This window comes from Phalaenopsis equestris, unplaced genomic scaffold (assembly GCF_001263595.1).
Source record: "Phalaenopsis equestris unplaced genomic scaffold, ASM126359v1 Scaffold000049, whole genome shotgun sequence".
Classification (NCBI taxonomy): Eukaryota; Viridiplantae; Streptophyta; class Magnoliopsida; order Asparagales; family Orchidaceae; genus Phalaenopsis; species Phalaenopsis equestris.
The window spans coordinates 46820-63527 of record NW_018164491.1 but is presented as its reverse complement, the minus strand read 5'-3'; the positions used below and the strand labels follow the sequence as shown (position 1 = coordinate 63527).

Below are 16708 nucleotides of genomic sequence, written 5' to 3'. Positions count from 1 at the left end.
TAGATGAATGAGTGAAATAATTACATCAATATGACTAACAAACCTACAAAATCAAAAAAAAAAAATCTAGTATGATTAAAGAATAATGCCCCTAACAATGAAGGGTATATTTATCTATAATAATAAACAATTATTAACCTACATATCATTGATATGACACTCAAACTATTTGGGATTCACCTGAAAATGCTAACTAAAACTTAACTTGAAGATCCTTCACATGGCAAAATTTAAGTTAATAATCAAATCACACAAAAGATTTCAATACCTGTATTCATACAACCAAAGCTATCATATTTTATAAACACAAAAAAACATATTCAGTCAAATCTAAGCCACATAGTTAAATATCACAAACAAGAGAATGCTACTATTAACTTCAAAAACTTAAATAGTTGAATTGCTGATCCTAATCTAATCTAACATGTCTGACAAACTACTAAAGTTTAATCAATCTAATGATAATGCATTGACTATATATGGATGGCACACTAAGGGCATTTAAGTCATTTGTCAACTATGTTTTTTGAGTAAGGATTCATTAAGTAATGGATGTGCTGATCTATATATTGTTATTGAGATTATGAAAAAAAATAAGCATAAATATTAGATTGGTCGATAATAAATTTTACGAAAATATATTTTTACAAAATGATATAAGAGTTTCATGTTGATCAAGCAAACACGTACAAAATGATATAAGAGTTTCTTTCTCCTTTTTTCATGGATCTACTTGGTGAGGTGAGGGATGTCACACAAACTCGATAAGAAAGCATCTAATAATTTTTCGAGGTGTGGTGCTGTATTGAGCAAACAAATGCATTACGACGAAATCTTCTAAGTTTCATTGAATAATAGGAAAAAAAAATAATTAATACAAAATGCTTACAGATAATTTGATTTCATTCGCTTTGCATTTAGACTTTGTAGTTGAAAAAAAAATTTACTTACAGATTTATATCAAACTACGCTTTATTTTGCATCTAAATATCGTACCTCAAAATTATCACCCATAAACCCAAACAACCCCATAATGAAGATGTAGTTGCCACTGGTCAACTCAAGTAGTAAAACTAGTCATGGACGAAGATGAGCTCTTCCATCTATCAGTCACGGAATCAGGTGAGTAAGGAGAACCAGACTTCAACAATCTTGCTTCTTCCTTCATTTGTGTATCAGCCAACAGAGAATCATCACTCTTCCATCCACTTTTCTCAATCGCCCTCAAAATCTCAAGTACTTCCTTAATTCCAGGCCTCACCTCCCCTTCCGAATGCAAGCACCGCAATCCCAGTGCTGCTACCTCGCTAATCATGACCTTTATTCTGTAATCCGAATCATAACCCAACCTTCGATCAACAAACTCATCCAACTCCTGCTGCTGAATCTTCCTAATTGCCAAGCTCGACAGATTCACCTCATTCCTATCCCTGCTAATATCAACTGCAGGCATTGAAGATACGAGCTCCATCAATACAACTCCAAAACTGTACACATCACTCTTATCAGTGAGCTGATAGCATTGGTGGTACTCTGGGTCAACATAGCCCGCAGTGCCTTGCGGAGCAGTGGAGACATGAGTGGCATCAAGTGGCAAGAGACGTGAGAGGCCAAAGTCTGCAACTTTCACGTGGAAGCTATTGTCGAGTAAAATGTTGGTTGTTTTGACGTCTCTGTGGATGATTTGTGGCTCAATGGAATGAAGATAGTTCAGAGCATCTGCTGTTTCGATGGCAATGCTTAGCCTTACTTTCCATGGTAAGAGAGATTCTGAGGCATGGGATCCATGGAGGTGGTCTGCGACTGTGCCATTTGGGATGAATTCATAGACGAGGAGGAGCTCGCGGCTGCGGCGGGAAGTGCAGCCATAGAGAGTTACGAGATTCTGGTGGCGAAGGAGGGAGAGGATCTTAACTTCATTCATGAATTGCTCCAACCGACGGTAGTTGTTCTCATATAGCCGCTTCACTGCTACTACTCTGCCGTCTTTCAGGTTTCCTGTTATATGAATTTGACTATTGAAGGCGTCACAATGGCCAATTACAGTAATTGAAAAAGTATTAAATGTTTCACAATGCTAATAAGAGAAGATAAGTTCAATCTTTGACATCTATTTTTATACTTTCGTCGCTCATATCATATAAATTGCAATAATAAATAGGGATCAACTGTTCCAACGTGCCTTTTTATATATTTCATTTGGGCATTGATGAGCACGGCTGTTAAAAGCTGATAAGAAGTTGTCATATTTCTATTACATATAGAATAGAAAAGATATTGATAAATTAATGCTAAATGAGTTGAATATATATGAATTATTTGCATGAAATTTCATGAATCTATTTCACATAATTGCAGTTTACTATTTTGGCCTCATTCAATTTTGTATCAGTCAAAGCAAACAAAGAAAAATATGGCTTTCTTAGAAATATTTACTGTAGGATCTGAATTTAAAGAAAAATTCTGCCAGAGTTCGATTTGATATTTGAATTATAATTGCTTAAAATCGTTTTGGAGAAAACAGTTGGCTAGTTTCAAGGTATGCTAGAAAAATTAAATTACCTTTGTAGACTGTACCAAAGCCCCCATCACCAAGTTCATTTGAAGCATCAAAGCCATTGGTTGCTTCATGAAGCTCATCATAGGAGAAGATGGGAGATGTGAGAGAAGAGCCCTGTTCACATTCAAATTTGGACATCATTAATGAAGTGTTTCGGTCGAAGAGGTTTGATTTCGCAAACTGTTTTTTCTTCTTGCGTCTGTAGAGAAGAAAGCAGAGCAAGCAAAATATGATGAAGCTCAAACCTCCTGCTGTGCTAAGTCCTGTTTGTGCAAAATTATAGTTAAGATCACGTCATTAGATAAATAAATATGACTTCTTATTATTGCAAAATTAAAACCTAACAGAGTATGAAAATTCACTTTTGGGTTCAAAAAGCTATTTTCATCTCACATTAATTTTTTGTTTGACATTGGAATGTTAAGCGGGATGAGCTTGAACTGACGAGCGTTATTGTTCAATTTTGGTTTTTGGTATGAAATTAAGTCACTATTATTCCCATGGAATTGAAGATATACTGCAATGTATTGCTCATGATCCTGAGGCAAAAGAAGAGATGCAGATACAATATACCATTCTTTAGTTACAGTTTTCAAAAAAAATCAAGATCACTGTGCCAGAATTTCAGAAACAGAAAAGAGTGGAATGAACCCACAACTGAGGCCAATTCTGAGCAATAGAAAGAGAAATTGCTGAGAAAAAACCAGCAAGTTCATCCAGAATCAGATTTACCAATGTACCATTTGTATGGAATTGCGTTTATTTTTTAATGGAAAAGTTCAATAATTCTTAAATTTTGTACATAATGATGATATGCTATTTTGTAAATAGAAAAACTAATTCTACCATACATGCCTTTATTACTTAAACCCGCCCTAATATAATTACTAATATAGTTTGTTCTAAAATCTTGGTAATGCATAGTTTGTATGCACGAAACATCATAGTACACCCTAATCAAAATATCACGATTTGGTAATAAACTTTATTAATTACATTAGAGTTTCAATAAATATAGACATTTATTCAAGGTTTCAAAAAAATATTAGCAAGGATCCTAATATCCTAATCGTAATTTTGTTTAAAATTAAATAAAAAAGTTATCCCTTATATAGAATTTTAGAACTATTACTATTTGCAATGAAAACACCAAATTAGAGGGGCCGATACTCCATAAAAATATTGCAAGCATTGTTTTCTCTAAAAGACAGAAATCTGTTTATTTTCCTGGAAATGAACTCTAGTCGTTAATTTGTAGTAAGGAAATTGCAGAGGTATTCAGAGAGATTATGTTTGAATAATAAGATAAACAGAACCATAAATTTTTCGACCAAGTTTCATATAATAAATATCACTGGGGAAATAAAAATAACAAAAGAAATATATCCCTCACCTACTGTAAGAGCAGTCTTCGAACTTCCCTCATCTGTTTAACCAAACAAAAATTAGAAGGGTGAGTTGGTAGGAAACATTAACAACAAAATTTGTGTCAAGTAGAATACTATGTAAGAAATTGCAGATAATAATAGATTCAATAACACCAAATATCCTTTAAATTATTCACAGATAGAGCTTTTAAGCCATAAAAACTTACATTTCATTAAATCCTTAATTTACAAGATGAATAAAATTAGTAGTCCCTAAAAAACTGCAGTAACTAATGTGTTAATTTTTTGGTTTCAACAATCTTTTAAGAAAGAACAAATGACTGCCATCCTGGTTTCTTTCTAAAATGCTCAGGAAATCAAATTGAAGAAAATAGGGGTTTGAACTCATCAATTTCCTCTCACAGATTCCTAGGATACAAACAAAATCTCAATTAATATAAAGCTGCGTGAAGAACTTTCATTTTTAGGTATTTCTAATGGGAAAAAATTGAAAGATGATTGCAGCACAAATTGCAAGTAAGATGTACGGGACAAAATTTGTCGCTTGAATTAAAAAAAATGACTAAAATTTAAGGAAGCAAATCAAAGAAAACCTCCAGTAATTTATAGCCATAAATGAAAATAGATAAAATTTCCCAAGCATGGCAGCACTTGAACAAATTCTGCAGTAATCAACCTAGTCTGGATGGTCTGGCCCAAAGAAGAGGACTGCTCTGTGCAAATAATTCATGAAGAATCAAAAAGTAATAAGAGGGATGATTCAATAATGGAAAATAAAAAACGTCTTCTTGAATCACTATTGGGAGTTTCATGTGAGCAGAGATGGATAAAAAAGAAAAACTTAAATCATTATTATTGAACTACATTCAAAACTTCAGTAAGTTCATAAAAAAATCCTATGAAAAAATAAAAAAATAATACGTTAGGCAAATTATTGTTGGAGAAATAAAATTTAAGAATTTTCTAAAATTAAATCAATTATACAGATATATATTTATAATATATATATATGTGTGTGTGTGTGTGTGTGTGTATTATAAATGATTTAATTTGGTAGGAGGCTGTCACTGGTCCAATGGCTGCCCCCTGATGATGGATGGATTAAACTCAATACTGACGACAGCTGGTCCTCAAGAGCTATGTATGTATATATATGTATATGTATGTATATATATATGTATATATATTATAAATGATTTAATTTGGTAGGAGGCTGTCACTGGTCCAATGGCTACCCCCTAATGATGGATGGATTAAACACAATACTGACGGCAACTGGTCCTCAAGAGCTGCTGGTATTGGTGGTGTTTTAAGAAAGTGTTTAGGCACTTATTTGTGTCATTTTGCTTCCCCGAATGAGGCTGTTAACTCGCTGGAATGTGAAGGCCTGGCTGTTTTGATGGGTCTCAAAATTGCAGTTATTTTTCACTATTCTAATTTGATTATTGAAATTGATTCATGGCAGCTTTATATGATGCTTACTAAACAGGCCAAGCCTGAGTGGGATATATTGTCTTCTTAAACGTATATGGCATCTAATTACTGCACATCAACTTAACATTCATTTCAGCTTTACTTATAGAGAAGGGAATGCACCTGCGGATTGGCTAACAAAAAGTGGATGTACATTCCTTACTGTTGCGACAGTTCCCCCCTAGCCTCTGAAACGTTTATTGCATGGGGATAATCTTCCTATACCTTCTATTAGAAGCTAACATGGTTTTTATGATCCCTGTTTTCTCTGCTCACCTGCTCTGTTATATTTTTTCCTCACCCGATCACTGCTCTATTCCCCTAGTTGCTCATTGTGTTTTGGAAGACTTCTATGGCCCCTTTGCTTTCATGACTTTTCTCTTCTCTTTTTGAGTTTCGTACAGGTGGATTGCGCTACAGTTTTCCTACAGGTGGATGTGTTTGCCCTCTTTGTGATTGTGTTGCAGGTCCTGCGGTTCCTTTAATGTCGTTCTCACCTTCCTGGACTGCTTTTGATTCTCTTTTGTGTTTGGTGTACATGTCAATTTTGGGTATATATTTTCTTTCTAGTATATGGGGTCTCATGTATTTTTGGGTATACAATACATTTTATTGATTTTCTTTATTTTTTTGGCGTGGCGTTGTAAAGTGGAAAGAGAAACCCCTAGGACCTTAATGTATTTATTTTGCTTTTAGATGGGAATCTTCTTTCCCTCCCTCTTTTTGTACATTCAATTTATATTAACGCGTAGGGAGCCACGGGTTGCTCTTTCCCAAAAAAAAATATATATATATATATATCCCTCTTTTTGTACATTCAATTTATATTAACGCGTAGGGAGCCACGGGTTGCTCTTTCCCAAAAAAAAATATATATATATATATATCCCTCTTTTTGTACATTCAATTTATATTAGAGAGAGAGAGAGAGAGAGAGAGAGACACACACACACACATACACATTGTCACGAGCCGGCCCAATGCTTGAAAGTAACTAAGGCGAGTACAGATAGTCGGACGGTCTGAATTACATTTTCTACATTAATCTACAACTTAACAGATGAAAGAGTCACTAAGCAAATTAAATTAAAGCAGTATAATTAAATTTATCTTGTTGTTGGTTGTCCGCGTCTTTTATAAACATTATCTCTTTTAACACTCATTATTAAATACTTGATTAATCTGAAAATTTAGCTTAAAATAATATTGAACTAAACAAACAGTGAATACTCATACTAATAAACCACAGTAATACAAGAGAAAAGGAAGCAATATACATGCCAACCAAAATTTTAATAAATTAATGATAAAATTCGATGTTATTCAAATAACATTGTTATAACAATAACTTATCATTATCATTTTATATATGTACAATCGTCACATGAACACCATTTAAAAATTGTGTAAATTAAGATATATCAAAATCAATATCAATTTTTACATACGTGAACATAACCTTAGTGTTACCCCACTAGTACTATCAAGGGATTACTTCATCATAGTCAATCATGTACATACAAACATCCAACAAAAATATCACTTTCTAATAAAAAAATATTAATTTCTCATTTGCATAGCAGTCAAATCATTTAATAATGCTGTGCACACATATCATTCCAATATATAAACAAAAAAATTAACTAGAATTTAAAATTATGAGTTTACAGTAATTTCAATATAACTAATGATACTACTAGTGAATACATTTGATCTAGAAGAAATAAAATATTATCATAGAATAATAACATAAGTCTCACATTGATGTCGATTAACTTGCTATTTGATTTTTGACGTCAACTCAATTGAAAGCCTAATATAATATAAAATTTAATTAATTTAATTTTTTAATAAACTATTAACTTTTATTATTTAAGTATTAAATTCATTATTCTATTTTATGTAATCCTAATTAAAATTCATTAATTAAATTTACAAAATATAAACTAAACTTTTCTTACTAAAGTTTGTCTGGGTCAATCTTCCTCTAGCTCTCACCATTCACCTCCTTACCTCTAAATCTAAAATTCTAACCAAAGGTTCTAAATAATTAAATTTTCTATGAAAATTACAATATATATAAAAGTTGATTGCCGATCAACCTCATAGTCTGACCGAGGGGCGGACCCCCCTTCCAGAAGGTGTGCAATTCGATCCTACGTAGGGATTGAACCCCCGACCCGAGGGATTTACATCAAAGACCGCAACCAATAATCCAGGCTAAGACGCACACACACACATTGTGTGTCTGTGTCTGTGTGTGTGTGCGTGCATGCAAGCAACCTTGGCCTGCTGGAAGGCAACTTCGACGTAAGTCCCCCTGCCTTGGGTTCGAATCCCAACTGGGACGAATTAGCACATATGGGGAATTGGTATTTAGGGGACAGGATGACACGTCCACCCTAAATACCGATTCCTTTTCAATGAAAATAAGAACCATAATGTACAATATAAAAATATTCCGAAGAAATTGAAGGATGCATATGCATATTACATAATCAATTTGTACTTTTCAAGTTTGTCTTTCTTAGATGGAGGCACGAGTTAAAAACATAGATTTGACCCTCCATCAGAGCACTAATATTTTGGGCTAAATATAAATATGAGCATTGATTTGCTAAATCTAAATTAATTTATCTTTTGATTCACAATTCCTAAAACGCATATCCTCCACTGTCATCATAGAAATTTAGAGGACTAATGGTGAGCTTAAGGATACGTAAGCACCACATTCCACAATTTAAAAAAAAATAAATAATATTCTAATTGAAAATGATAGATAATGGTGTATTAATTAATAAATTGGATTAAATGATAAGAAAATGAATAAAATAAATATGTAGTTAATAAGTAATCTTAAAATGTTATTGATATTAAATTATAATATATCACTATTAAATAATAATTAAATATTTTCTAGTCAATCAAATTTTATTTGAATAATAAATCATTTATGTTACAAATATCATCGAGCTTAATATTAAAAATTTAATAAATTACATATTGAATAACAAACGAGTTTTTTCGTGAATATAAATGAACAAAAGACTATTTAAAATTGGTTTATTTACCATTTGAGTTTTAAAATATGTTTAATAAACTTGATCGAGCATGACTCGAGCCAAATTTAAAAGGTCATCGAGTGGAATTATTCATTTACAACTTTACCTATATTTCAAATAATAAAACTATCTTGCATCCCGCATGCACATTGATGCACATCGAAGAGAGTTCATGTGTCACTAAATAAAATATTTTGATTTAAATATATAAATATTTTGGCTACCGCAAAGTAGTGAAAAATCTTAAATCGACATTAATAAAGGTAGGAGCTGTTCAAACCACTAAATTAGCAAACATCAACATGGTTAGGAATCAAAAAAAGATCCACAAAGAAATCTCAATTAGAGAAATCAACATAATGCTATAAAATATATGACGCAGTATCATTCATCAAGCTTTGGTATTCTACTTTCATTTATCCTTTTTGAGGAACTTTAGACATATTTTATCAAGCGCGCGCACACACAAATACATATCTATCCATCTATCTACATATACATATATATATACATATTTCATTTGGTGGTTAAGAATTTAATTCTAAAGATTTATATAACTTAATATTACTGTATCATGTAAGACTAAACAAAATGAATGAAGAAAAGACTTGCAATGACTAAAAAACTAGAATAATACTAATGACAAAGAAGATAATTATGATAATGATTCTGCTTGTGAACTATATATAAATCTAATAATTTTCTTTTTTTTATCGGAAATATTACTCTAGATCATGAGGGTATTTAGCTATACGAGCTAAGGAATTTTCGAACAGATGTACAGAAGAATAAGTCCAGCATCATAGAAAAACGTAAAAGAGAAAAATAACCTAGCCTAGATGTCAGATTAGTAACATGTGAACGAAAATTTCACTCAAGTCAAAGTAAATGTTTCTAAGGGAAAAAAGAAAACTAGTCTAGTTGAATTTGCTAATATATGGTAATGTTAAAAAGAAGCAAAAGTACTTTTCAACGTGAGATAAGTTCTCAATAAGAGAAACCAACTTCTTGTTGGACAAGGTAATCAACAAAATATTTGTAAATGTGCTTGCAAGGAATACCTTTCAAAAAGGTGGGATCTACCTTCCAACACAAATATTCGTTCGCATTAATTTCCCCTTATGACTCCATGTTGTTAATCAGTAAATTAATTAAGAAATTTGAAATAAAGTGATTGTATTTCAAAAATACAAAAAAATAGTGTACAAATAAAAATGATATAAAGACTTCATAGACAAAAAAAAAAAAGAAAGAAAACAAAATACCCCTCCCCCACTGAAAAGGAAGAAAAACCATCACGAGGAAACAGAAAACAAAGAAGCAATTCTCGAAAATACTAACAGATACAGGAAGCTTTAGAAAATTCTAGGATAATCACAAAAGCTATGATTTGTGCACAAAAACTTAAGCCATCAGAGTTTGCCACTACCCAATCTCTCAAATAAGAAATAGTGTAAATGCTAGAATTTTAAATAATATTAATATATAGTCATAAATAATGGGGACATATAGAGTTCCTCAATTCTATACGAGGGGTTAAGCCTAAAGGTGAAAGCGATAGAATTGCAAAAGAATAATTATAATCCTCTCACATCTCACCCCTAGTTGAATTGCTCTTTTCTGTGGTAGAGTAGACATCAATAATTAGATATCACCAAAATATTTGTTTGTGCATTTGCCTTCAAGTCCTTTTATGGAGAAGATCATCAAGAAAATAAAAAATAAAAAGAAAAAGAAAGAAAAGAGTTGGCATTATTCTCAATATTTGGCTTCTCCATTATCACACTTGTAAGACACACTTTAAGGGTGTCATCCTCTATATATGAATGGTAGAAAGGACAATGATGGCAGTCCAACAGCTTGCAAGGCACTATCCACTACATAGAAAGGTTATAGTCGACAATGTCCACAGCTTAATGACTTCAAAATCTCCATCCTCTATACACAAGTAATAGATTTATGGAAAATAAAAGCATTTATCCAAGACAAATAAGGTAATACAAGAACTCTCAATCATAGACTTCTTGAGTCAAAATGATGTACGCCACCAAAGATCCAGATCATCCTTATCGATAACATTTAATAAGGCAATGCAAGAAAGATTATTAATACAAGAAAAAAAAAGAAATTAACGTATACGAAGATCATTCATATGAACTAGTGCAGACATTTGTCATCTAAGTTTGTATTTCAGCAAGCTTAGCCATTAAGATCAAAAAATTCAAAACTTGAGCTTAATACTCAGCAAATTGATATAATTAAGCCTAGCTCTCAAAGCTAAATTCTCCAGAACAACCATTTAAAAATTAAAGTCTACGCAGTTGCTAATCCAACGTATATAAACCAAAACAAAATCTACTCAGCCCTCTTTCTTTTAAAGTACAACATTATCGGAAGATCGTATTTAAAGGATCAGCATCGACACACACCTCAAATGTTTAAAATTATAAGAAAAAAAAAAGAAACACCTTTGATTTTGGTCACTGCAATCAATCAAAAAACATGAAAAAATAACAAATAAAGTAAAATAAAAAGTTCATATTATCTTGACAAGTTGAGCTAAGCAGTAAGACAGTCGAATCACTAGCCGCCTATGAAATTAAACGTGTTTATATAGCTTTTGACAATTTTACTCACTAACAAGCCAAAAGACGAAGTTGGTATTCTAAAGCTCTTTTAATTCAATAAGCTCACAACACATGCTAAAGAAGATTGCCAAGGCGTTCATAATGTTTATAACTGATCAAAGATATCAAATCAACAGGGCTTCATTTAATTTTGAAACACCTAACTCCATGATGGGCATATTTATTGCAACTCTTATTTGGAGGGTTCCTCACTGAAAATAAGCATCCAAAATTAAAAGATAAATAGTTAAGGAAAATACCTTCAGCCTACACATCTATGATAGGTGTAATAATAATCCCACTCAAATCAGACAATGAACAAACCAGCTGCTATCGTAACAAAACAACCCTGACCATCCATGTATAAGCAACCAATGCTATACCGTTGGAACACCACACACCTAACAAACTCATGTAACCAAACACTATATATACCTATAATCATTTACAGTAAAGTATCTACCACACAAATTACTTCTACCACATATCGTGTATTCTTGAGGACGAAACCATGTCAGAACACACTCAATAATTGCAGATACAATAGAATCCAGCAGCAATCCACCAAATTGGCAGCAGCACCATTCCATGGTAGCTGAAATTTATCATGAACAACGTCAAATCCATCCTCAACATTCGGCTAACCTCTTAAAACCAACCCACTTGAAAATCCCAAAAACTTAAAATGTTTCTCACTAATGGCTTCGATGGCTATTTAGACAAAACCACACAGTGTCCAACACCCCATACCAAGCAGCCAGATGATTTCATTCAGCCTAATCCACATTACACGATCTAGCTTCTCATTAATCAACATCTAGCCACAGCTTTCTGCTCTTAAAACCACACAGTGTCCAAATCCTCAACATTCGGCTAACCTCTTAAAACCAACCCACTTGAAAATCCCAAAAACTTAAAATGTTTCTCACTAATGGCTTCGATGGCTATTTAGACAAAACCACAGTGTCCAACACCCCATACCAAGCAGCCAGATGATTTCATTCAGCCTAATCCACATTACACAATCTAGCTTCTCATTAATCAGCATCTAGCCACAGCTTTCTACTCCATCTCCTCCCCATTGCTACATTCCTATGTTCTGAATCTGAATCCTACAAAGAACTTTGGTTAACCATCAAACACCGTCTCCAAGAGACTAACCGCTCCCTCATAACTCAACTCAAAAATGAATTATACATCTTTATGAAGGATCAAACGATGGTTCAGTACCTGTCTCCCATCAAATCCAAAGTTGATGCAATAACAACTATAGGGTCATTCCTAGAAACAGAATACATAATACACTACACCCATTATGTACCTTCCCACCACTTACTAGGCCTTCAAGACAGTGATTCAAATGAAGTTGCAACCAATTAGCCTCAATGACCTCCATTCGTTACTTTGCAGCGAAGAAATTAATCTTGCCAATGAAACTCAAAGAGAGCCGCACTCAGTCCTTCAATCTCAACCGACAATAGCTCTCTACACAAACAAAGGCAAGGGCAAGGGAAGCTACTCCTACTCCAGAGGTAGATCTTTTCCTATAGGACCTACAACCAGCTCCAACTCCATACACAGGATTTCAAAAACACCCACTCCAATCATATGTCAAATATGCTCCAAAGTAGGACACTTGGCCATCAAATGCTATTATAGGACTAACCTATCCTACAGAACCCCACATCATTAAACATAACACTCGCCGCCAACCCAACTTCTCAAGATACTAAATGGCTCTTAGATACAAGATCCAATTCACGTCTAACCCCTAATTTTACTTTGCTCCATCAAAGCCAACCATATCTGGGCATTTAGCAAATTTCCATAGGCAATGGTCAATCTCTCCCAATCACACACATGTGCCAAAGTCTCCTACCCACCCCAACTCATAAGATTCACCTAAGACCTTTTCTACATGTTCCCAACCCCTCCAATCTTCTTTCAGGTTATAAATTAGCTACTGATTACACTTGTTCATTCCATTTTGACAAATTTGATTGCACTAGCAAAGACAATAGAACCAATCAAACAATTCTATGTGGACTCTCGTAACAGACTCTATCAACTCAAGCTACAAACCCTAACAACATCCTCTTAATCAACAACTCTAGCTACTGTCAGCTCCAACACGACATTGTGGCACAGGTCATCCCCAGCTCTCCATATTGCAACTCCTATAAAAAAGACACCCAGAGCTTCAAATTCAATCGTTACAACCCAATCCATCCATCAGAACACTAGTAAAAGCAGCAATTTACCCGTTCCACCCAAACATATCTCTAGCTTTTAGAAATTACTCACTCTGATGTATAGCACCCATTCCATATACCTTCATCTCTTGAATATATATATTACATAAAATTTGTGGATTACAATTCAAAATCATGGTGGAAAGAGAACACCACGTCTAAATTTCAGAACTCATAGAGAAGGTGAAAACTCTAAAAACATACATATTGCCTAACTTATAAAAATTGGCACACTATACCAATAAAGTAGTCCTTAGACGCAATAGTAAAATGGCCTCGCTGAATGCAAGCATTGGCAAACCCTAGATGTGTTCAGAGCACTCATGCAAACAGCCGACCTTCCCCCAACCTTCTGGTCTGACCTATTGCAAACACTTATATATCTTATTAAGTTCTTTCATCATCAAATACTAACAACAAATCACCCTTCCAATTTCTCTGTCACGGAAAACCACAATACAATCATCATTAACATTATGCCTCTATTTTCCCTGGCTCAAACACCTTGCACCAAGCAAACTTTCTCCTCAATCTACATCGTCTATTTTCACAAGCTACTCACTCAGCCATAAAGGCCACAAATGCCAAGATCTTACCATAGGTGGCATTTATGTCTCTCAACATGTTTGATTACTCAAATCCACCTTACCTTACCAAAACATCAACACCTTTACAACATAATAAACTCCGCCCTCTCACACTTGTCTCTACCACACATAGCACATGTCACACCCAACTTGCACAAACTAACTTTCCTAAAATCAATCCTCACACCAGAGAAACCCCACCATCACCTCCTCAACCATCAGAAAACTTACTATCACAACCTCCACCACCCATCTCATCACATGACAACTAGTCTAAAATCAGGTAAATTCAGACCAAAATGAATATTTGATCTTCATCATCTTAACACAATCTCAAGCCCAGACCCTACAGGCTACTCGACCACTGTAAAAAAATATTGACCAGCATTTATCCAAGTTCAAACAATTCAAGCTCTCCTATCACAAGGCACATGGCTTCTTATCTCACCCTCACCAAACCAAAATGTCTTGGGCTGCAAATAAACTCACAAAACAAAGTACAATCAAGATGGCACCATCGTAAGATATAAGCAAGACTTGTAGCACAGGACAGCAAACAGCAACACGAGTTAGACTACAATTAAACGTTTAGCCTACTCACCAAAATTCCCACCATTAGAACATTTCTTGCAGTTCTCATTCACAAAATCCAGTAAAAAACTCGAACATATTCCTACATGGTACTCTAATTCATGAACCAACCACAAGGATTCCAGGATCCCTCCAAACCACACCATCACTACCTTCTCAAGAAAGTATTGTGGGGTCTGAAGCAATCACCCAAGCAATGTATCACAACCTGACAATCCTTGGCTTCAAACAAAGTCCAGCTGATCCCTCGCTCATGGTTTCCATAAATTCAAATTCGGAAATCTAATTCTCATCTATGTAGACGGCATACTACTCACAGGAAACAACACTAAGGCTCTCTCTCACTCACTTATAAGCTAAAATAGAAATTCCAAGTAAAGAACGTTGGCAACATCCACACATTTCTAGCGATTCGAGTTAACCCCATCAACAAAAGTCTCCACATAGAAATTTCAAGTAAAGAAAGTTGGCAACATCCATACATTTCTAGCGATTTGAGTTAACCCCATCAACAAAAGTCGCCACCTTAATTAGTCGAAATATGCTGCAAATATCCTCATCCGTGCTAGTATGACCTCTTGCAAATTCTTCTAGAATCCAACCAACATAAAAATTTAATCTTCACCTAGTAATCACCAACAACCACAATTCCCAATTCTATCGCCACCATGTTGCAATACCTAGCAATCACTTGTCCTGAAATAGCCTTCACCGTCAACAAGCTATATAAGCATCTCCAAAACCCTCATGTCAGGACCTGACATGATAGCTTAGAATTAATCGAAGTCAGAAATTGCACTCAGATAATATTAACTTTATAGACTTTCAGATCGATTACCACCTTTACATAGAAAATTTTCGTGCTAGCCTCCTTGACCTCGATTAACATAATTTCATATTACATATTAAATAAATATCAATTTAATGTATATTAAATTTCAATATACAATTCTAATACAAAATATTATCTTAACTCTCAAATTAGGGTTTTGCTAAGCTTCGGCTCTCCACATCATGCATGTGATTCTTCCTCTTCCCTCATACAAGAAAATCGCGCCACCTCTTCTCATAACTTGATAAGAGCTCAAATTAAAAATAATCTCTTACAAAGGTAGTAACCCTAATAAATCATCAAGAAAAACATTTGGATATTCTTTTACCACTAGCATCAAAAAAACTTTTGGATATTCTTTTACCACTCGAGTGTCACCTGTAGACTTAGGCATATATATTGCATGAATAAGAAAACCTTGATTTCCACGATTTAACATATTGAAAGTTTTCAAACAAGTAAATCATGGATGTCAATCATCTATCACTTAAAAATATATCTTTTGCCTCCTCGGCTATATTTATTTTGATAATTTTTTTAATAAAATCAATTGTGACAAAATTTTTAGACAATCAATTCATGTCTAAAATTACTTCAAACTCCTCTCAGGGTAATTGATACACCTAAAATTAATAGTGTTTTTAAACACATTTTTATACCTATTTTTGAGATATTACGCTTTAATGGAACATATTTTTGTATTTTTCTTGCGGATACAAGTAAAAATGAAAAAAATGCTTAAAAAAGTGAAAAATGATCAAATTTGGAGCAAAAAGATGAAAAATTGTGCAAAAGAGTTTTGGCGCCTAAGTGCCAGATCCGGCGCTTACGCGCCAGTTAAACAGAGCAGGTCACGCCTAAGCACCGAGACCCAGCGCTTCAGCGCAAGTGACAGTTACTAGACAAGTAAAATCGGTTTTTACGAATTTTGAAGAGATTTTTGAGGCACACATTGGCTTAATAGGTGGTTGTAACCACCATGGACGAAAATTATCATGAAAGGATGCGTTTCTTGGGCAAATACATCGAATCAAGACACATTTTGAAGAGATTCCAAGGCACCTCTCGAAAAACTATAAAAGAAAGAAGAAAGAACTTAGAAAAGAGTCTTGAAAATATTGGCATGTTTTGAAAATTCTTTTCTGGGGAGTTAGTTCGGAGAGATTTTCATGAACCACTTTTTATTTATTTTATCCTTTTTGTTATTTTGTTTTGAGTGATTGTAAAAGAAAAGAGATTCAAAGGAACTTCAAGAGTTTGGTGGAGGACTTGAGATAAGTTTTTATCTTTTTGTATTAGACTACTTTTGATTTTAATTGAGACTTGTTGTTGGTTT

At 33.8% G+C, this 16708-nt stretch overlaps 1 protein-coding gene across 1 annotated transcript in view; it reads right to left on the bottom strand.

Moving 5' to 3' along the window:
- Positions 1–889: 889 nt before the first annotated feature.
- The window catches only part of LOC110019116 (LEAF RUST 10 DISEASE-RESISTANCE LOCUS RECEPTOR-LIKE PROTEIN KINASE-like 1.2), a 23230-nt gene continuing 7411 nt past the window's right edge, over positions 890–16708 (bottom strand). Inside the window, exons 2-4 of the mRNA XM_020716690.1 lie at positions 3954–3986; positions 2563–2823; positions 890–1998 (exon numbers count right to left, since the gene is read on the bottom strand). Coding sequence (XP_020572349.1) covers positions 1061–1998; positions 2563–2823; positions 3954–3986 — 1232 coding nt within the window. The 3' untranslated portion in view covers positions 890–1060. The remainder of the gene's footprint in view (positions 1999–2562; positions 2824–3953; positions 3987–16708) is intronic.